The following is a 23,728-nucleotide window of genomic DNA, read 5'->3' as shown; positions in this document are numbered from 1 at the left end:
TTTTTTAGAAACACTTCTAAATTAGCACACTCTAGTTTTATGCTAGTCTGAGTGGACCTTACTGTTTTCCCTGATCAAGCCTAGAACACCAGTTGGAGGAATAAATGACATTAAACCTTTTCGGTTTCTTCGTTATGCCAACAGTGTGTTTCTGTTGGATGTTTCCACATGTACTACTGCCAAATGTGATGACAGTCCAGTGGAAGGCAACCACATTGTGTAAGTGGAAGAAGAAAAGAAGACTTGATTAGATATATCCACATTACTGAACATGAAACTATCCATGGCAGTGGCAATTCTGTGTAAACTCAGAATTGTCCTGATTACCCAGAAAGGGAGTGTTGGGTTTATTTTAACAGCAAACGTTCATGAGGAATGCAGTATTTATTTTCCCTAGTTCATCCTGCTCTGCTGTTTCTTTTCCTGGGCACTTTCCTCATCAATCAAATTTCCATACTAGGAGTGTACTTTCTAAGATGAAAAAACACTTATGAAGATAAGCTGCAGGGAGATAAATGAGAGGCTGAGGCTGGCTTCAGTGCCCCTCATTGATGCAACCTTTTTGCAGGGTCTCAACTCTTTCTATGAATGGTTGAGCAGTTCCCTATTTAAAGAAAGGACTGTTACTGTCCTATTCAGTTTGGCCCTAAAAATGGCACATTCATGACTTTAAAGACTGTAAATTAATTTTCTCAAAGATGTATTAAAAGGTACACCATATAACTGGAGAGAACAAGTGAAGTGAAATATATGATGGAATGAAGGGACACAGCAGTTCCTCCTCCACATTTTTAAGCAGCTTCTTCTAATAGCAAAAGGGAATTTCTGTTTGATAGCCAAGAACATCTGCATGCTTACAGAAGCTGCTTTTACTCAAATGTTGTAAATTAACATTCAGCAAAACATTACATTCAAAGCAGTGGTCTTGAAGGAAAGCTTACAGAAGGGGAATTCCTTCATCTTCTCTGAAAAATTCTACCTAATGGATTAGAGGCAGTTTATGCAGACAAAGTTCCCAGTTATACAAACCGCTTCTGTCCAAAGTTACTTGATTCCATCATCCACTCCCTATTTCTCAGGCTAAGGGTCTGCAAAGGAGAATTTTCTTTCAAGATGTCCTCACACAAGTACTTCTTTGGATGCACTGAAAAAGAACAATTTCTTGCCCTTCAAGAAAGTGCATTGAACAACCTTTTACACTTGAGATTCAGTTGTAGAGCATTTTACAGTGCAATGTAATTTAATGGGGAATTGCAAAATTCTTTGCTTTAATTGTTTTAAGGTAAAGGACTCATCATTTGCTTTTCCAGTGTTTCTCCTCCCTTAAAATTCTCAATATTTGGAGAAAGATATAAAGACAAAATAAAATTGAGATCCAGTTTAGGATTCATGATAATTTCTGTGTAAAAATGTAATTTTATGGTATCATTTTGGAGGATGTAGTTAGGTGCTTACATCTGAAATTTGGCAAATACGCAGAGTAGCCATTCAGCCGGCCAGTACATAGAGATAGGCTCTCTCAGTATAAGTTGCCTATAACGAGGGAGCAGTCCCAGGAGTCTTAGTTAATTTAGTGACCTGAGAGTGGCTTCCTGGGATCATCTGATTCAATCTGCCAGAAGGATTCTTAATTGTGATACTGTGGTCCTGTTCAAACTGATTGTAGTTTCTTCTTCTGAACAGCAATCCTGACAGCACAGGGTAGGAGAAAGCATTAATTTGCTGGTACAGGCCAATGAGGATTAAAACAAAATACACAATTGCCTGTGTGAACTGTACTGGATCAGGTTCAGATGTTTGCTGAATCAGGATCATAGATGGTGAGCTGAAGTCAATTTTGACAGCACCATCAACAGGAAAGAAATAACCCAGCCCCTTCTCCTCTCTGTAAAATACTATAAATGCTGATAAGTAAACATGTTTGCCCCACTGTTATGCACTGCTTCTGTTCCCTTCTACAGGACAGCTGAAAGGCGACAAAGACAATTTATGGAAATATGTTTAGACAAAAAAAGGTCTACAATTCTCTAGAGCATGTTGGGAGTTGTAGTCCTTTTTAGTTGCATCATATGTTCTATATGAATTTGGTCATGATAGATTGTGCTAGTTAATCTATTGGGCATGCAGTAATATTTGACATTACAGTATTTATAATTGTTATGGAATACAATTGAAAAATGCTTCTGATAGATAACCATCATATACTACCTTTTAAATGCAACCGATTTAATTTATGGTTTTCCATGTTGGGCAGGATGAATTAATGAGAATTGTATCAGAAGGTTGTCCAGTTCTCCTTTACTTAAATTTATCTCACACTGACATCACCAATGGCACACTACGACTATTATCAAGGTAATACATTTCCTTTATAAGAAAACTTGGATTTTAATATGACAATATAAGAAAAAGTTGCAATATTACCATTTTAGCATTTCATTTCACTGGATTCCATCATTTGAGAGTTTAGTTTCTCTCTATTTATCATCTATTAGTATCATATGGAAGGAACAATATCTTCTTCTCTGCAGAGTGCAGTATTAACCATCTCTTATTTTACCCCACAAGTTTGGTATGTAAATTATTGATACCTCATTTTTAGTATGGGGAACATAGGCTGGGAACAACCTTTCCAAGACTACAGTGAGTAGTTGATGGCTTGGTGGCTTAAAGTAATGGCTTGGTTCACATGTTCCAATAAGTAACGCTGTATATTTCCATGGTGTGTGTGTTTTTTACCTGGATGACAAAGCCTGGTTTGGATGGTCAAACAAACCACAATGAAGTTTGGAAATCATTGAACTGACTATTGTTTCTTATCATGGTTCCTAAAAAATAAACATACCATGTGGAAATACCATGACAGGGTTTGGATGATATGACAGACCATCCTGCACAAGAAACTTGTCATGTCTTGTGCCCCACAAAGTGTGATGGAATCTAGGAATTCATCACTAACCTACTTTTATTTTTACTCCCTAATTCTTCTGGCCAGGTCTTCCAGTGCCCAGTTTTGCCTGAAATTTTCTTGCTTAATAAACTTGCAGTATATACGTTAAAGCATTTGTGTCTGTTTGGGTCTGTTAGTGTTTAACTATTTAAAGCAGGGGTCTCAAACTCAACTTACCTGGGGGCCACTGGAAGTAGAGTCTGGGTGAGGCTGGGCCGCATCAAGTATTCCACCACCGCGGGGGTGGTGGGCTGCTCATCTGGAGGCCGGCCCGGGCGCCGCCGGCACTTTGAAGGCCGCAGGGCCCCTCCCCCGTGCCCCACCCGTCCCGGCAATTGGCCCGCGGGCCGCGAGTTTGAGACCCCTGATTTAAAGACATGTTATAAAGCATAATTATAAGTTTAACACTTAACATAGGAAAACAAATGGAGCAGAACTGCATATAGAGTATAGCCTTTGCTTAATAATGCTTAGGATAATTAATCAGAAATAATATGTACTATTTAAAATACCTGGCTATATTGGCAAATATGAATTAAAAAGAATTTGTGAGTGACAACATTTATCTTGGGACATTTTAAAGGTGTAGCACTGTAGATGATCCATGGATAATTTAAGAAATGCCTTTTTAGAGTTAACCACGAGTTTTTCAGGATGAAGTATTTATTGTGCACTTGTGATACCTAACTTATAGTTCTTAGCACAACAATTGTGATTTTCTGGTCTCATGTCCGTGTTGTTCTTGTTGTAAGAGCTCTTTCTTAGGATTTTTAACTTGGGAAAATGGGATAATATTTCTGATGGAGAAAGAAAGGGTAGCTTTCTACTTGTGTACTAGTCTATTCTTCCATAGCACAGCACTACCTTGAGGTTATGTGACAGAAAAGCTTTTTGTGTCAAGTTCAGATCTCCATTCTGTAATGAAACCAAAAGTTAGATATAGCAGATTAACAGCAACATGCAGAAAAGCCTACAGTGGTCAACTTACACCAGCAGCATGTTTTCTGTTCCTGAGACGCCTTCAGGGAACAAAGCCTAGACAAGAAATAGGACTGCCTCTGCAATTGTAGTAATGACAGTTACTGTCTTTCTAATAATGGAGTAGATGAAGCAGTTTTCAGTTCTCAGGAAAATAGCATTACCCCCCTCATTTCACACATGTAACAGAACTGCTGCCTGCGCCTTATCCGTCATACAGTCTGGAATCATTAGTCTGTTATCAATATATTTGCTAAGCAGTTCTCTGCAAGCAGCAGAAGGAACTCCCAGGCAACATGCCAATATATTTTCTGACTGAGACAGACAAGGGGGCTACAAAGCTCAAAAGTCTTCTCTACTTATAAAGAGGAGACTGGAAGAAGACTATACCAATGGATAGAAAGCAAGCAAGCTGAATTTGAATGGTACAGCATTGTTGTGTGACTATGCATCTGTTGTCAAGGAATTTCATACTGTTGGGAAAGTGATAGACTAAGAATTGTAATTTAATCGGATCTTTGAATTTACTGAAACTTGCCCTTAGAAGTTGTGGATTATTTATTTATTTGGAATGTTTATAACCCACCTTTCCAGTTCAACACTCCAGGTAGCTAACAAATGCAGAGGTTTTAAAAATACAACCACAGCAACAAAAAGGTGGATTAATATATTATAACCAACACAACAAAAACTCAAATGGGCAAACAGCAACATTTACCAAAATGCATTCAAAAATAATTCCCAAGGGGAAAACATATTCAGCAGGTAAGCAAAATAGTGCCCGAGATAAGGGAGTGCAGATCCATTGAGTCCTTGAGCTTCAGAAAATGGATTCTACAACTGAGAAAGCCCTCTCACATTTTCCAAACATTACATCTCAGACAGTACAAGGACACATAAGAAACCCTTTCTTAAGGGTCTCACTAAATGGGAAAGAGGAAGGAGGTCAGTATAGGAGGAGACTGGAGAACACAATTCTCTGCCTGGCAGCTATTGCACGGCTAGTGTCAATTAAAAACCAACCTTACTAAACCAAAAGTGACCTTTCACATCTTCTAAGGGTAAATGACAGTAAACTCTAAAAGACAATGCAATCCACTTCAATGTCATTCTTCCAATAGTACCTAAGATGCCTGATTTTCCAGTTCCCTGATACATAAGTCCTGTCTTATCACCAGTGTTGTATTATCAAACATAGGTCAAGGATGGGAAGTAAGAACAACTCAGTGTGACATCTTGACCTTCTAAAAGTTTATTGGCAGAAATTTCCAGAACATTGCCAAAGCAACCCTTATTAAATAGTTTCCAGTCCCCTTAGCTGCTTCCATCTCCCTTCCACACTATGCATGTGCATTGAAAATAATAGACAGAGCACAAATTGACCTAGTTTTTATGGATGGAATGTGTAGTGTGATCCAATGCATGCTTATCCAGCCTCACGGAATTAGATGAGACTTGTTCCCAAGTAGCTGTGAACAGCAGGGATGGGCAATTTGTAAACTCATCAACCGCAGTCAGCATAGCCAATAGAGAGGAACAGAGGAACACATGTTTAGGTTTGTAGTCTTACTAATCTATTTCAAATTATATTGATTTTAACAATAATATTTAATAATAATAATAATAATAATAATAATAATAACAACAACAACAGCAATGCTACTCCACTGTGCCAAAGTCTTTAAGACTTCACTGAACATGTGTTTCAGTTCTTTTTTCTAAAAAAGGGAAGTATGGAAACTCATAAACATGATGGCTGTATATATAAACTATATAACTAACTATATAAAATTACAATTATATTGTCTTGAGTACATATATTTATTGCATTTCTATTATGTCTATAACTAATCTGGGCAGAATATGAACAGTTAAAAATTAAAATACCACAGAACAATTAACATTGAAAATAAAAAGGTAAAGGTTCCCCTGCACATACATGCTAGTTGTGTTCAACTCTGGGGCCAGTGCTTATCTCCGTTTGTAAGCCAGCATGGTCCAAAGACACTTCTGTAGTCATGTGGATGGCATGACTAAATGCCAGGTGCACGGAATTCTGTTACCTTTCCCAGCAAAGTGATACCTATTTATCTACTCGCATTTGCATGCTTTTGGACTGCTAGGTAGGCAAGAGCTGGGACAAAGCAGCACTCACCCCAGGCACTCACCCCACCTGCAGACCTTCCATTCAACAGCCCAGTGGCTCAACGGTTTAACCTGCTGCACCACCCACATCCCTTCAAAATTGAAAATACAATAGTGTACAAATATTTAAAGGTATAAATGCAACATAATGCAAAGCACAAAACTAAATGATAACAAATCCATAAAAATTAGAACTAGGTCTCTAAAATGCTTGGAGGAAAAGAAAGGGCCTTTTCTGGTGCAGAAGAATTAGCAGTGTAGGTGCCAGGTAATCCCCTTTGGGAAGTTTATTCCATAAGTGGTGTGCCACCACTGGAAAGGCCCTCTAGCTTTTTAATGGGGCACTCAGAAGAGCCTGAGCATGTGCATGTGGGAAGCAGCTTTCCTTTACGTGCTCTTGTTCCAATCTGTTTAGAGCTTTAAAACTCAGCGCCAGCACTTTGAATTCAGCTTGGAGATGACTGGAAGCCAGTGCAACTGGTGAAGCACTGGAATCACATAATCATATTGGTCATACTTTGATATAAAGTATTACTTTTTCTCTGAGCATCTTTGCCTTGAAAGCTTGCAACATAATCTTAGCAAGTTCATTCAAAAGGTAGCTCTAGTTACTTCAAAGGAGTTTCCTTCTAGATAAGTAAATTTAGGATTCCAGTTTCAAAGGTTATGGATGGCTATGAAATATGCTCCCATTATTCTATAGTTCATAATCACATACAGGATATACATATTTATTTGATCTGTACTCTATTTAGCCAAAGTTTCAAGTCTCAACTATAAGTCTCAACACGTTTAATCTTGGTTAACAGACACCTACACGGAAAGCTTCTATATTTCTATGGAAGTTACTCAGATATGCTATCAGAAGGGTATTCAACAATTACAAGATGGTAACTCTCATTATGCTCTGTGTGCCCCTGTCATACTAATGTTGTTTAGACAATAAGCTGAACAGAACACCCTTGACTGATCTTAGATGTCATGATGGGAGATGTTATCTCAGATAGTGTGTTTCCCCGAAAATAAAACCAGATCTTATATTAATTTTTGCTCCAAAAGACACATTAGGGCTTATTTTCAGGTGATGTCTTATTTTTTCTTACGAAAGCTGTAAGATTCTTGCCCCAAGAGTCCTCCACGATTCCTTTCTTGTACTCGATGGAATACACCCATCCTTTTTGCACCCATCCTGAATTTTGCATCCATGTACATCTGTTACAACACACGGCATATTGACATTATTCGTGCATTACATCTGTACTCTGATTGGTCATTCGGCAATAAGTCTCATGTTCATCTGTTTACATAGGCATTTACCTCTCGTCCAAAGGTGCCCACTTCAGTACTTACAGATACTCAATTATAATGTATATTATCATTTATTTTAAGTATTAATGTCAATAATATTATTTATTTATATTTAATTATATATTAACATTATTATAATGCAATATGTCTATTGTGTGTTGCAACGAATGTACTACCATGTTACCCCATTCGTCTGGCTGACGTTCTTAACTGGGACTTATTTTTGGAGTAGGGCTTATATTACAAGCATCCTGAAAAATCATGCTAGGGCTTACAGCCCAGGCCATTTAAGCCAGGCAGGGGTATATAGGTTATACTTAAAAGCTTGGGCTTCCTTATACCAAGCTATCATCAAATGCATAAATGTAGCATAATACAATGGTCTAGCATAGTCAGCTGGTAGCAAAAGACAGCTCATCTCCAGGGCTTGCCTTCTAGCTACCAAAATAGTTCCCCATCCTGAGGATCTCCACTGTTCATAGTTATGTGCCTCAGCTACTAGCAATTTGCTCAACCCAAAAAAGGATGTTATAGAGGTAACTTGCTAACTGGGTAGCTTTATATTAAACAATTCTTGCTCTAAGCCACATGCAGTTTTAAATGTCTGCATATTTTCATAGCTTTATTTCATTTTCTAGTAGTAAAAAAAATCTCTTGTTATCACCAGCTTTTCCCTTCACAAAAGCAAAGGACAATTTAAACAGTTTCTAGCTTCATTGTCTCCACCTATAATCACAACAGTGCTGTGTTTGTATCAGCGTGAATGATTTATGCCTATCATAACGTAATGTTTTACTTTTTGTAGTTTTAGTATTTGAACATTGGATCAGTTCTATTGCTTGCCTAACTCTATTATCTCAATTATATTGTCTTCTTACAACCACAAAAAAGAAACAAAAGAAAAAGCAACAAATAGCTTAGCATAAAAATAGCTCAGACTTCTCTCCTGAATAAAACTTTTGCACTAGTTTGCTGCTATTGGCAGTCCCAATCAGCTGCAGTTTCTAAACCATTATTGCTGTACAAACAGCCGTTCATAGAAACATTTATAGCACTTAACAGCAATCAGATTTGACTGTTATGATGTAACTGAGTGTGAGGCTCATTCAGAGTGAGGGCTATAATTTGTAGATAGATTTTATTTATTTATTTATTTAGAAAATTTCTGTGTCGCCCCTTTCGCTGAAGCCTCGGGGCGGCTCACAAACATAAATAACTTCAATTAAAATAATATAAATTAACAGTATAAAGTAAGTTGCCCTGGCCAAATAATAAAATAAATAAATACTATTAACAGTTAAAATGACATTTGAATAAAAAGGTCTTTGCCTGGCGCCGAAAAACAAATAATGACGGCGCCAGGCGGACCTCTCTGGGGAGCGCATTCCATAGATTGGGCGCCACCGCAGAGAAAGCCCTCCTCCGAGTACTCACCCTCCTAATTTCCTTCACGGAGGGTTCCCGGAGAAGGGCCTCTCCCGCAGATCTCAGGGGGCAGGCGGGCATATATGGACGTAAGCGCTCCTTCAGGTAACCAGGACCCAAGCCGTTTAGGGCTTTATAGGTCATCACCCACACCTTGAATTGCGCCCGGACTTCAATGGGAAGCCAGTGAAGCTGACGGAGGACTGGAGTCATGTGAACATAACGCCCAGTCCCCGTCAGCAGCCTGGCAGCTCTAATTTGAACCAATTGAAGTATCCGGACTGTCTTCAAGGGTAGCCCCACGTAGAGCGTGTTACAGAAGTCAAGTCGGGAAGTCACCAACGCGTGTGTCACTGTTGCCAGGCAGTCGTACTCCAGGTAGGGGTGCAGCTGATGGATCAGCTGAAGCTGAAAGAAAGCACTCCTCGCCACCACTGTCACGTGAGCTTCCAGTGAAAGCTCTGGGTCGAGGAGTACTCCCAAGCTGCGGACCTTGTCCCTAAGAGGGAGTGCAACCCCATTCAGGACTAGGTTCAATTCACCTTCACCGAAGCCCGATCTGCCAACCAACTTGTCTTGTCTGGATTGAGCTTCAGTTTATTGGCCCTCATCCAGCCCATTACCTCAGCCAGGCACCGGTTCAGCACAGCCACTGCCTCACCTGGATTGGTGGAAAACGAGAGGTAGAGCTGGGTATCATCAGCGTACTGATGATTCCGCAGCCCACACCTCCTGATGACCTCTCCCAGCAGTTTCATGTAGACGTTAAACAGCAAAGGGGACAAAATGGACCCCTGCGGTACTCCATGGCATAGCTGCCATGGTACAGAGCCATAGTCCCCCAGCACCACCTTCTGGAATCGGTCATTGAGATAGGAGCGGAACCACTGCAAAGCAGTGCCTCTGACCCCCACTCCCACTAGCCTATCCAGAAGGATACCATGGTCGATGGTCTCGAAAGCTGCTGAGAGGTCCAAAAGAACCAACAGGGATGCACTCCCCCTGTCCTTCTCCCTGCACAGGTCATCGTACAGGGTGACCAAGGCAGATTCAGTAACATACCCAGGTCTGAAGCTGGACTGAAATGGGTCCAGATAATTAGTTTCATCCAAGAGTGCTTGGAGTTGTTCCGCCACCACCCGCTCCAACACCTTGCCCAGAAACAGGATGTTGGCCACTGGCCTATAATTAGTGGCCGTCTCTGGATCCAGTGACGCTTTCTTCAGGACCGGTCGGACTACCGCCTCCTTTAAAGGGGCAGGTACCTGACGCTCCCTCAGAGAAGCGTTAACCACTTCCAAGATCCAGATCCCAATCCCGTGCTTGGCGTTGTTTATTAACCAAGATGGGCAAGGGTCCAATAGGCAAGTGGTGGGACGTACTCGTAGATATTATCCTTATTCTGATATTTCTTTTATCTTGAGTTAACTTAGCTTCACAATGGTGTCCCTAATAATGGGAAGATTTATTACAACTCAAAAATGGTGTTGTACCTGCAGCCAGTCAGAGCTGCAAAGATTTTCACAATGAAGCCCTGGCCCTTGAATACAGGATACAGAGTGCCTGAATATATGTCATAGGGTGGCATATGGTACCTCTACAGCACCCGCTCAAAAAAACAGGTGACCCCAAATATAACATATTTTGCAGTATCTATTTTGTTCAACCGTGGATTTGGGAGTCCTGATTAATTACTTATAATGTTTTTATATAAACAAAGACAGCATAGAACAAAGTATGAATGAAGCCCCACTCCAGGCCACGTTATAGAACTTTGAAAGAAAAACAGGAGTACGCATTTTGTGTTGTGTTGTGTTGTATTGACCAGTACAAGTTAAAGCATCTGAACTGTTAAGAAGATAATGTTTTCCTATCTCCTGGTAGAGATGCAACCTGTTATAATTTGTCATTTACTGTGTTTGCATATTACTTTATGCCATGAATTATAGCTTAATAAACCAGAATACAAATGAACAGCATGTTAGTGCACACATCCCATTTGCTCCTGCTTAGGGAGCTCAAGTGGGTAAAAAGACCAGGAAAAAGAAGTCTTCATGTGCCACCCATACACAGGATTATGATATATTATACCCCCAAAAGTGAAAATTCACAAGCCAGCAAGAAATTCTAGTTTAATCCTGGCTTATACTTGTGGTTGGTCTGAGTAAAATAAGCCTCAATTCTGGGTTTAGACATTACACAAAACTCTCCCTTACCTGGTTTGTTTACCAGCTTCTAGTAAGGGACAGGGCAAAACAAATGGCCTGCATATACCAGTATACTCCTCTGTCACAGTCTGGTCCTTTAAGCTGTCATTCATGCCTTAAAAAAGGTAAACATATGTGAACCATCAAGACATTTCTAGAAGTCCATCAGACTCGTCCGCCCTCATCCATCTTGTGTTGTTCAGAGATAAGAAATGTATTAACTTGCTTGCACTTGCAAGATAAACCTGTCCCTCGTTTCTGAGATCAGAGATAGTTAAGGGGTTAATTGTGCATAGGAATGCATGTACATACCTGCAGCAGACTGGTCCTTAGCACCATCCAATATAGTCTTTAGGATCACAAAGGTTGTACAACCTTAACTTGTAGTATGTGAATATGGTAGCCAGGCTATCATGCAGACAACTCAGAACAAAGCCTGCAGCCCAGACCTATCCTTATTTACTCAGAAGTAGGTTGCAGTATATTCTGTGGGACTAACACTGTAGTATATGCGCATGATATTGCAGACTTTAATTGGGCATCTGTGTTTGAGATGTCTGTCTTTGGCTTTTATTGCATGGATATGCTGTTCAACAACATTAGTGTATGCACAATAAATATAATCCACAGGTTGTGGCCTCAAGTGGAATTTGATCATGATAATGTAGAAGCAGAATAAAACTGTAACCCCTTTTTTCTGCTTTTTGTTCTTTATTTCTAATCAATTAAAAATGCAAACACAGGAAAGACAGTAAGAGCTAGTATGGTATAGTGGTTAGAGTGTTTGAACTCGAGCCCAGGAAATCCAGGTTCTAGTCCTCACTGAGTGACTTTAGGCAGCCTAAGCAACCTAACCTGTTACCAGGATAAAATGGGAAGATTATATAAGCCTTCTTGGGTTTCCTTGCAGGAAAAAGATGGACTATAATATAATAAATAATAAATATATATAAAATAAACCTTAGAGGTAATAGCCATGATATCATGCTTTCAGCATCGTGGGTGTTCCAAATCTTTCAACTGTTTGGAGCCTAATGCAATTGCCTTAAAATGTTTTCTGAAACTAAATCCATTGTAGAGTATGATGTCACCACTCCTAATTATATGTTTTAATTCAGTTTCTGCAAGGTTTCATTTCTGGTAATGTGGCTTGCATTACTTATTTATTTCAGCTACAATATAATTGCTTGAAATTAATGGTCTTCAGCAGGATGATAGTACATTTACATTACAAAAATAAATGCAAACAGATGTATAGTTCCAGAGTATACATTTGTCTTGTGTAATTGTCCAGCTCATTTTCCTTGCCTGTCATTGGGTATAAATAAATCTTTCCTATCAATAACATGCAATGCAATTATGTGCATATTTACTCATGTCAGTCTCTACATGTTCATTGGGCTTACTCCCAGGTAACTGTACATAGTCATTGCAGCTTAAGAATTTCATGTATAAATATTGCTTCTTTGTAGTTTTGCTTTTCTTAGAATTGCTCCTTTAAGCTGGAAAACAGTTAGATTATATTTTGAATGCTATCAATGGCTTTTGTTAGAGTTTAATTCTTTATTAACTTATACAACTTGCATTATCAATGTGAAGTTAATGTTACAACTTTGTCCTTAAAATTCGTGAAAATTCATGTATTTAAAAGTAGTGCATAATGTTTGGGTTTACGGCCAAGCACCCCCCCAAAAAAAATTAAAAACAGATGTTATTTTAAATATATGTATTATATCAAACAGAACCATCTATAAGTGTCCACTGAAAGTAAGCTGTGCTGAGTGCAATGGAACTTACTGCCAGGTAATAGTATCTAGGATTGCAGTGTTCAGGGATAACATTAAACAATATACAGTTAATAGTGCAGAAAAAAGTGAAGCACAAAATCTTTTGCATTCAGTCAGAGATAAAGCTCCTTAAACTCCAGTGTCCACCCATGTTATTAGAAAGCTGCAGTATCAAATTGCATCAGAAATCTGTACTTGCATTGTAGTAACTGATTTTTTTCCTTCTCTTTTTAATTGGGTAAAGGGGCTTTCCCAACTTACAATATCTGAGTTTAGCTTATTGCAGAAAATTCACAGACAAAGGTTTACAGTACCTCGGCTCTGGAAGAGGATGTCACAAGCTCATCTATTTGGATATTTCAGGCTGCCTCCAGGTTTGCGTTTGAATTTTCTTTTTCATACTGTAGGGAAGGCAATCCCTTAGAAGACTGGCGACATCCAGTATTCATGGTACGCTAAAGCAGTGCAAGCACTGCAGCAAACTTGAGAGGTTTTAAATTACACAGCAGCTTAAATTTTCCTGAGGAACAGCACTATAGGCTTTTGGCTTTTTTCCAGTGGGTGTCTTAACTATAAACAACCACTTCTTACTGCATAATGAAAGCATGCATTACTGTGGCTCTGGACTTAAAACATGCTTGTTTTATGTTATGTTACTTCCCTGTATACAATTTAACATTTTAAATTTGCAAAACGTAATAATATTCAAGTGTTCTCTATTAGTAAACAACAACTAGCATTTTTTTTTTTTTTGAAGAGAATGAGATTTCCCAAAAAGGAAATCAAATTGCCAGTGAGCTTTTTAGTATTCTTCTCTTTCTTTTGTAAAATATTGACAATGTGGCATGGTAACCTGCTATCTTTGTTTCATTAGAAATAAATCTTCCACATATATTTCTTCTTTTGGCTGAATTCTGGGAATCTGTGAGGGTAAGAAGTTTTTTTTAGACTCCAGAAGGAAAATACCCAAGTCATGTTGACAAGTATTAACATAGTGTCCAGGTTTAACCTGCCTGAACACAAAGTACTTAAATAAAAAGGATTCTTCTTGGAGGCAGTCAGAGTATAGCCTACAGAGTTTTATATATCCATCCCCTCCAATAGCATATTTAGGCAATTGATTTCCTATCAATTTGAAAATTAAATGGAACTATATAACAATAAGTTAATGGTTCTGTATATTGGGGAGCTCTTCAGATATATGGAATTATATTCACTAGGTACAAAAACAGTTTTGAAGAGATTTGCACATGTAATACAGAAATCTGTAATATAATAGGGAAAAACCAAGCCAGCATAGACAATAATCAGCACAATAATACATTTTAAAAAAATAAATCAATGCAATACAAAAGAGTTTCTTCCATCCCCACATCTCTAGAAAGAACACCACAAAATCAGCAACACACACCAAATACACAACAGTTTGGCCACAATTAATGTCCAAATGCCTGGGAAAACAAGTATGTCCTTGCAGGGTGCAGACAAATTGATAGTGTCCATGCCAAATGATGTTCCTTGAGAACACAGGACTATCAGAGAAAAGGCCTATTTCTAACCTGCCATGCACCAGGCTTCCCTTGGAAGGAGCACAAAGAAAAGGGCTTCTGAAACCAACCTAAGGGTCAATGTGGGGAGAGACAGTCTTTGAGGCATTGGAGACTTGAGCCATTTTGTTGTAAATTGCCCAGAGAGCTTCAGCTACAGGAGGTACAAAGGAAAATAAATAAATAAAGGACTTCAAAAGGTAAAAGCAGCACTTTATATTTGCCTGGAAACAAATTGGCAACCAGTACATGGGAGATTGGACTAGACTAGGCATGTTCACATCTCCCAGTCCGGAATCTTGCCCCCAAATCCTGTACTAGCAGTTTCCATATCAACTACAAAAGCAGACCAACATACAGCACATTGCAGAATAGAACCTAGAAGTTACCAAAGCATAGACCATTTATGGCACCAAGTTACCCCTTCCAGCTAGGGTCACTATTGGCCAAAGCTGATAGAATTTAGTGCCATGGAGACCACCTGAAACTTGAGTGACAATGATGGATCCTTCCAGGTGACTCTCTGAGTTGGATGTAGGGGTACCATAGTCAATGGTATTAAAGGCTGCTGAAAGGCCCAGGAGTATCAACAGGATCACATTTCCCCATCACTTTCACGAAATAGGTCATTGTACAGGGTGATGAAGGCAGTTTCCATGCCAAAACCAGGCCTGAACCCCCACTGAAATGGATACAGATATTCAGTCTGATCTAAGAGTGGAAGTTGACCTTGCACAGGAAGGGGATATTAGCCACCAAGTTATTAAGTCTTCTGGGTCAAGGGAGGATTTTTCCAGACGTGGTTTCACCACTGCATCTTTCAGGAGGCATGGGGCCACTCCTCACAAAGCAGCATCAATCACTTCCCAGCTGATTGTTCCTTTATTGGCTTACTGGCAGGAAGGGCAAGGATCCAGCACAAAAACAAAGTACCTTGTCAACATACTCAAGCTTGTACCAACTGAAGCTTATGTAATAAAACCAGACCAGGGCATTTTTCTATGGGCTACTATTTAGTACTGGGTGAACCAAATAGTGGAGTAGATGAACCCTTGGTTTGATCCAACATGCCTTTTCTTATGTTATGTATTTTCTATTTAATACATTCTTAATTTGGCAGTATTCATAAATACCAATAATTTTGTATCTCTCAGGCAGCCCCAGGTAGAACCAAGAGGGTCTTAGGTAGTATTTACCTTCAGATATGAATCTCTGCCTCCACTTGAGGTTTTATGGAACCTCATAAATATCAGTGATAATTCAGTGATTTTATCTTGAAAGAAAACTAGCCTTGCCAATCCTTTATTGGAACTGAAAGCCTTTCTAGCCTCTTAAAATGTATTTCTCCATCAGCACTACACCCATGCTTGACATAATCTGGAAATATGAGCAGCCTAGACCTCCAACAGCTGGAAGCTACAGACGTAGTAATAACATATCAATAATATTTTTAAATAATACAGGTTCACACATATTTGTGCAAGCATGGCTGACTATAGCCATACAGTTTGTGATAATGGCTGATCTCTGAGGGTGCACAGAGGGCAATGATTTCAATTAAAAAGGAAAAAATGAATAATTAAATTATTTTATAAAAAGATTAAAAGTTGTTAGTGGATAATTTTCCAGTATAGAAAATTAATCTTCCCTCCCTCACAGTTCAGAAGAATATAAATACAGCCATGTACTCACAGGAACATAAATCAGCCATTGCTGAATAGAGAATAGTAACTGTTAAATATGCAAGGTGGGATGCAAAATCATAATATATGATGGAGGAAAATGGAGCAGGACATTACTGTAAGTCTGATGCCTGCTCCTAATATGCCAGAACACCATAGTGCAGCCTTACAGTAGTTCATTTATAAGAGCTTTTTATTTAATATATGCTTCTTTTGAGCCTAAAGTTTTTATTAATTTTTCTTGGCTTCTTAAAGTGAAATAGTGTGCATTCATAAAGGAACTGCTATATAGAAAACATAAATTTTCCAAAATTCATATTTTAATGGAAAAACACATCTTTCAGGAACACCTTTTCTAAATTTATCAGGAGGAATTATCTGGAGGGGATTACCTGTGAATCTGGAATTGACCATTTTCAGGAACATGTGGTGTGGTGTGGTTAGATTATTGGACTGGGGACTTGGGAGATCCAGGTTCTAGTCCCCATTTGGCCATGAAGCTCAGTGGGTTCATAGACCAGTCACTTGCTCTCAGTTTAGTCTACAACAACAGAATGGTTGTTGTAAGCATCCTGGGTTTTTCACAAGGGGAAGCTATGTAAGCCATCTTAGATTTTTCACAAGAAGGGGAAAAGTTGAAATATAAATGCAGTGTAATAACAATAACATACACTGTGAGATGACTGTATTTTTTTTAGAAATAACAGGCTCTAGATTCACAAATATTTCCCACTCATGGATGTTTCTAATATATACTGAGAGAATGAGACTGGTAAAGGTTACTGATATCCAAAATCTGCTTCTGAAATGTCAATCTGTTTTTTTCCTGTTTTGTAATATATTCGGCTTAAAACTTAGGAGTCATTGTATTTTCTTTTAATAGTATGAAATTAATGTATTTTGTAATTTATAATAGAGCTGTTAACAATTATTTGTGATTTCTAACTTGCATTATATAGGCCTAATTTTTTAAAATAAGTGTTTTGTTTTTAAAAATTAGATCTCAGTAGAAGGCTTCAGAAATATTGCTAACAGCTGCAGTGGTATCCAACACCTGATAATTAATGAAATGCCTACTTTGACAGACAGATGTATTCAAGTAAGAAATTTACTCTACCTATCATACAATTTTGTATTCAAGTAGTAGCCTGGTAGGAAAGAATTCTATGCAGATGAACAAATGGGTTAGCAGAGCATGCTGGGTGCCTTCTGCATTCAGCATAGAAATGCAACAGGCTGCTGCAGGTGGGAGTGTTTTCTCCCCCTTTTGCCAGCTCCTACCAGGCATTAAATTTGGGTGCGTGGGGGGGGGGGAGCAGGCTAAATTAACCCTTCTGGATTAATTTAAAAAATTGCTTTGTAAGTACGAAATTTGATTGCCTTTATTCACAAAGACTGCAGATTTACAATTTGGTCCTATGCATTTTGACTCATCTAAGTTTTTGTTTTGTTTAGTCACTAAGTCGTGTCCAAATCTTTACGACCCCATGGATAACATTCCTCCAGGCTCTCCTGTCCTCCCTCCATCCTTCGGAGTTCACCCAAGCCCACACCATCCGCCCCAGTGACTCCATCTAGCCACCTCATTCTCTGCCATCCCCTTCTTCTTTTGCCATCAATTGTCCCAGCATTAGGCTCTTCTCCAGTGAGTCCTTCCTTCTCATTAGGTGGCCAAAGTATTTGAGTTTCATCTTCACTATATGGCCTTCTAAAGAGCAGTCAGGGTTGATCTCTAAGACTGACTGATTTGATCTCCTTGCAGTCCAAGGAGCTCTCAAGAGTCTTCTCCAGCACCACAATTCAAAGGCCTCAATTCTTTGGCACTCAGTTTTCCTTATGCTCCATCTTTCACAGCCATACATTACAACTGGGAAAACCATAGCTTTGACTATGCAGACTTTTGTTGGCAGGGAGATGTCTTTGCCTTTTAGTATGCTGCCCCAAGGAACAAGCATCTTTTAATTTCTTGGCTGCTGTCACCGTCTGTGGTAATCTTGGAGTCCAAGAAAATAAAATCTGTCACTACCTCCATTTCTTCCCCATATATATGCCAGGAAGTGAGAGGACCGGATGCCATGATCTTAGTTTTCTTAATGTTGAGTTTCAACCCAAATTTTGTACTCTCCTCTTTCACCCTCATCAAGAAGCTCTTTAGGTCCTCTTCACTTTCTGCTATTAGAGTGGTATTGTCTGCATATCTGAGATTGTTGTTAGTTCTTCCGGCATTCTTAATTCGTACTTGGATTTCATCTAGTCCGGCCTTTCACATGATGTGCTTTGCATATAAGTTAAATAGGTAGGGTGACAATATACAGCCTTGCTGTACTCCTTTCCCAATTTTGAACCAATCCGTAGTTCCATTTTCACGGACTGTTGCTTCTTGACCAGCATACAGGTTTCTTAAGAGACAAATAAGATGGTCTGGTACTCCCATCTCTTTAAGAACTTGCCACTATTTGTTGTGATCCACACAATCAAAGGCTTAAGCATAGTCAATGAAACAGAAGTAGATTTTTTTTTTTTTTTTTTTTAGAACTCCCTAGCTTTCTCCATGATCCAGCATATGTTGGCAATTTGATCTCTAGTTCCTCTGCTTCTTTGAAACCCTGCCTGTAATTCTGGTAGTTCTCGGTCCACATACTGCTGGAGCCCAGCTTGTAGGATTCTGAGCAAAACTTAGCTAGCATGTGAAATGAGCGCAATTGCTCGGTAGTTTGAACATTCTTTAGCATTGCCCTTCTTTGGGATTGGAATGTAAACTGCTGACCTTTTCCAGTCCTGTGGCCACTGCTGAGTTTTCCAGATATGCTGGCATATTGAGTGTAGCACTTTTACTGCATCATCTTTTAGGATTTTGAATAGCTCAGCTGGAATACTAGTCATCTACACAAGCTCTGTTCTTCCTAAGGCCCATTTGACTTCACATTCCAGGATGTCTGGCTTGAGGTCAGCAACCATACAATTGTGGTTATCAGGGACAATTGTACAAGAACTGTACTTTCTTGTACAGTTCTCTGTGTATTCTTGCAACCTCTTATTTATTCATTTATTAAAAGTTTTTATAGGTCATCCACTACAAGTGTCTTGGGACAGCTTACAAGAAAAAGAAAAAAACACCAAAAATGTAAAACAAAACAACCTCAATAAAACCAATTAAACATTAAAACGATGGGAAAATAAAAAGGTTTTCACCTGATGCCAAACAGAATGAAGTGACGGCAGCAGGGAAAGCTCCCTGAGGAGCAAATTCCAGAGTTGGGGTGTCACTGCCAAAAAGGCCCTTCTCTGGGTAACTACCCTCCTAATCTCCTTCAGGGACAGCTCCCAGAGAAAGACCTCTGCCTCAGATCTCAAGGGGCAGGTGGGCACATAGGAAAGAAGGCCCTCCTTTAGGTATCCAGTATTTAGATATCTCTTTCTGCATCTGTCAGTTCCCTGCCATTTTTGTCCTTTATCATGCCCATCTTTGCGTGAAATGTTCCCTTCATATCTCCATTTTTCTTGAAGAGATCTCGCGTCTTTCCCATTCTATTATTTTCCTCTATTTCTTTGTACTATTCATTTAACTCTTCTAGCGATTCTCTGGAATTCTGCATTCAGTTGGGTGTATCTTTCTCTTTCTTCCTTGCCTTTCACTTCCCTTCTTTCATCAGCTATTTGTAAAGCTTCCTCAGACAGTCATTTTGCTTTCTTGCATTTCTTTTTCTTTGGGATGGTTTTAGTTGCTGCCTCTTGTACAATGTTGCGAACCTCCGTCCATAGTTCTTCAGGCACTCTGTCTATCAGATCTAATTCCTTAAATCTATTTGTTACCTCTACTGTATATTCATCAGGAATATGTTTTAGGTTATACCTGGGTGACCTAGTGCTTTTCCCTACTTTCTTCAATTTAAGCCTGAATTTTGCAACAAGAAGCTCATGATCTGAGCCACGTTCAGCCCCTGGTCTTGTTTTTACGGACTGTATTAGAGCTTCTCCATCTTGCTGCAGATCACATAATCAATCTGATTTCAGTGTTGACCATCTGGTGTTGTCCATGTGTAAAGTCATTTCCAGGGTTGTTAGAAAAGAGTGCTATGCTATGACCATAGCAAAACAATTTGCTATGACAAATTCCTTTATCAATTTTTTCTCTCGACAAAATTCTGCTATCCTTTGCCCTGCTTCATTTTGTACTCCATGGCCAGACTTAACTGTTATTCTAGTTATCTTTTGACTTCCTACTTTAGCATTCCAATCCCCCATGATGATAAGGACAACATTTTTTGGTGTTCTTTCTAGAAGGTGTTGTAGGTTTTCATAGAACTGGTCAACTTCAGTTGTTGGGGCATAGACTTGGACTACTGTGATGCTGAATGGTTTGCCTTGAATTAGAACGAGATCATTCTGGAGATTGTATCCCTGTACTGCTTTTCCTACTCTTTTATTGACTAAGATGGCTACTCCATGTCTTCTGTAGGATTCTTGCCCACAATAGTATACATTGTATACTAATAAAATAAATAAATAAATAAAATGATGGTCATCTGAATTAAATTCACCAATTGCTGTCCTTTTTAGTTCACTGATTCCCAAGATGTCAATGTTCAGTCTTGTCACATCAAACTCACCTTGATTTATAGATCTTACATTCCAGGTTCCTATGCAGTGTTGTTCTTTACAGCATTGGGCTTTCCTTTCACTTCACCACCAGATACATCCGCAACTGAGTGTCCTTTGGCCTCTGGCCCTGTTGCTTCATTCTTTCTGGTGCTTCTAGTACTAGTCTTCCGCTCTTCCCTAGCAGCATACTGGACACCTTCCGACCTGAGGGGCTCATCTTCCAGCATCATATGTTTTAGCCTTTGTATAGTACCCATGGGGTTTTCATGGCAAGGATACTGGGGTGTGTTGCCATTTCCTTCTTCAGTGCATCACCTTTTGTCAGAGCTTTCTGCTATAACCAGCATAGCTCGTAGCTTCATTGTGCTACACAAGCCCCTTCACCACAGCAAGGCAGTGACCCATGAAGGGGACACACTGAGTAATACTGTATATAAAAAGGTACAGTACATGTCCCATATTTGTTGAACATTTACTGAATTTCTGCAAAGTGATCTTTGTGGGGTTTGTTTTTTTTTTGCTTTTGCTGCAAAAGCATAACACTAGCTACTAATCACAATATAAACAAGAAAGCTTGTCACACCTTAAAGACTAACAGAAGGTGTCAAAAGACATTTCCTTTATTAGGATTTTTTGATGTTATTTCAATAGGTTAATTCAGCTACCGTTTGGAAATTAAAAATATAGTAGTTGATGCAGGTCTTAAGTATCATCATCTTTTCAAAGAAGTGTGCAGATGGATGAGATAGGATATAAAATTCAGCAGTTTTTAAAGTGTAGTTTTTCTATAAAATGCAAAACTTATAAACAATTTGCTAATTTCTTTTCTTTTCTCTGAAAGGCTTTAGCTGAAAAATGTAAACAGATTGTGTCTGTTGAATTCAACGAGTCTCCACATGTTTCTGACACAGGTTTTAAAGCACTTGCTCAATGTAAACTTGTTAAAATGAAGATACAAGGTTAGTAGCATCAAGTACAACATTTCCTCACAATTGTTTAATAGCATTTGATGATAAAGTATTTCCTGCAAAATTAATCATACACCATCATTTTGCAAGATGTAGTTCAGTAGAAGTGTCCAGCTGATAGTTTTACTGATTCTGGGAGCAAGCCTATCACCACTAGCTGCTGTCTAGATGGCCATTGGAAAGATTGACATTCCAGCTCCAACCTCAGAAATGCATTTTGAGATCAGAGCTGGAACTCTGCCCTCTGAGCACCTCCCTCTTCTTTCACAGCTGCAGTTCTTTCCATGCCAGCTGAGCTATGAGGATGGAAGATTGGCATCAAATGAGTGTTCTGGGGGAGAGGAAGGGTGAGGCTCCTCTAGGAAACAATGTCTAAGTATTTTGTAGTATGGGAGAAGTGAGGATGCAATCTTTGCTCTGTGTTCCTTCACTCTTCAATAGGATGCCAGTAACTGTCCAAGTTAGAAGGCACTGTGAAACAGGTATTGATAACTGTGTTATTGTGAACTCATTAACCTTGTGTGTCAACAGGAAGTAATCGGATTACTGACCTCAGTTTCAAACTGATGAGCAAATTCTGGCCCCATATGAAACGTATTAGTGTGGCTGACTGTCAGAAGATAACAGATGTGGGTCTGAAGCTAATTGCATCACTGGATGATATTATTGTACTAAATTTATCTGATTGCATGAGGTACTGTTATATTCAGCTGATTAAAGTAAATGTTAAAGTATTTAAGTATTTGTTTAAGTATTTAGGTCTCATTGTAGCTGCTAAAGAAAAGATATTCCTGCAGCTCAAATCTGTGAACAACTGCACCTTCAAATGAGCACACACAAAAAGCTAAAATATTCTATAATATCACAACTTGCCAACTCATCTAGCACATTACATCAACAGAATAGAGCATTAATGCAATGGCACTGGGACTATCTTCCTTTAGCAAATGCAGTGTAAGTACTTTGCAGAGTGGGTTCAGTGTAGAAAGAGATGGAATATGGCAGACACAAGAGATGCAGAATGGAAGATGTACCAATTATTCACAGCACAAATAGTTTTTTGAACTCATCAGTATTTTATTTCTTTGTTCTGAAATACAATAGTGACTGTAATATATTTGAGTTGACACAATATCAGATTGTACTTATCCTGCATGACTAAAATAGGATTATGCTGTTGCAGAGAGAACAGATTTTGATTGTTGATATATAATAAGTATACAGTTCAGTTAAACACTCCAACAAAATGTCTTTTCTCTATAACCTTTGGAGTTGGGGCAAACTGTGAGTTTAAGAGGGTGTTTTGCTCTGCTTGAGCCATAATGAGGATAAACATTTTGATGAGGTGCCAGTATATTTACAAAGCAGCGGTTTCATTTTTATGACTGAAATCCAACATTGTGAATACAGGTGTGCTTACATATTTTGCCTCTCTTTCTGTATGTGCCCCTCAAGTTTCCCACCTCCCTGTTCTGATGATAGAAGCAATTCTATCAATGGAAAGAGGATAACACCCTGTCTAGAGGTTTTTTTAGCCTGTCATCCAATGCAATCTCTTATATTGCCTATGTACCCACAACCAATATGTTTAAAGGAGGTTTTAATGTCATACAATGTTAACTATTGAGAGTTTGAGTTAGTTTGCCAGGCCAGGATCACAATAGACTTTGTTCTTTGGTTTCAGCCAGTGTATTTATATACTTAGTATATCTATGGTAATTCATTTAATGCCACCATAATTAAGGCAGTTGGGACAACTCCATATACACTACCAGTGCAGAAGAATCACTATGTGTAAACCCAGCCATGTCATGGACTGAGCAGTGGTTCTTTACATTCCCAGAAATTATCCCATGGGAGCTACCATATATGATTTATTGCACAGAGTATAAGAATTGTCTCAGGGAAGAGCTAATGCTACTACTGTCTTTGCACCTTCCTGCCCCCATTATAGTGTTGAGAGCTGTCCCCACTTTTTACACTAACCAATCAGCAGTAGAAGTCTTGAAAGGTTTTAAACAATCCATATTGTAAAGGGCTTTTTTGGATAAGGGGTAGATATGCCCAGCTCAGTGGTACCATTGTAAAGCCCTTTGAATGGCACTGCATGAATTAAAGACAGACCTAAC

At 38.9% G+C, this 23,728-nt stretch overlaps 2 protein-coding genes across 2 annotated transcripts in view; one reads left to right on the top strand and one right to left on the bottom strand.

Moving 5' to 3' along the window:
- The window catches only part of LRRC17 (leucine rich repeat containing 17), a 36,844-nt gene extending 23,629 nt beyond the window's left edge, over nt 1-13,215 (bottom strand). Inside the window, exon 1 of the mRNA XM_044423431.1 lies at nt 13,115-13,215. The gene's annotated coding sequence lies outside the window, so the exon portion shown is untranslated. The remainder of the gene's footprint in view (nt 1-13,114) is intronic.
- FBXL13 (F-box and leucine rich repeat protein 13) overlaps nt 1-23,728 on the top strand; it is a 104,761-nt gene that overhangs the window by 55,701 nt on the left and 25,332 nt on the right. Inside the window, exons 11-15 of the mRNA XM_044423268.1 lie at nt 2,255-2,355; nt 13,045-13,174; nt 17,030-17,128; nt 21,473-21,590; nt 22,131-22,293. Of these exons, the coding sequence (XP_044279203.1) occupies nt 2,255-2,355; nt 13,045-13,174; nt 17,030-17,128; nt 21,473-21,590; nt 22,131-22,293 (611 nt within the window). The remainder of the gene's footprint in view (nt 1-2,254; nt 2,356-13,044; nt 13,175-17,029; nt 17,129-21,472; nt 21,591-22,130; nt 22,294-23,728) is intronic.

The sequence above is a fragment of the Varanus komodoensis genome, unplaced genomic scaffold, assembly GCF_004798865.1.
Source record: "Varanus komodoensis strain SLA01 unplaced genomic scaffold, ASM479886v1 scaffold13_3, whole genome shotgun sequence".
In the NCBI taxonomy this organism is placed as follows: domain Eukaryota; kingdom Metazoa; phylum Chordata; class Lepidosauria; order Squamata; family Varanidae; genus Varanus; species Varanus komodoensis.
The sequence above is the reverse complement of the archived record's forward strand: the minus strand, read 5'-3'. Positions and strand labels throughout refer to the sequence as shown.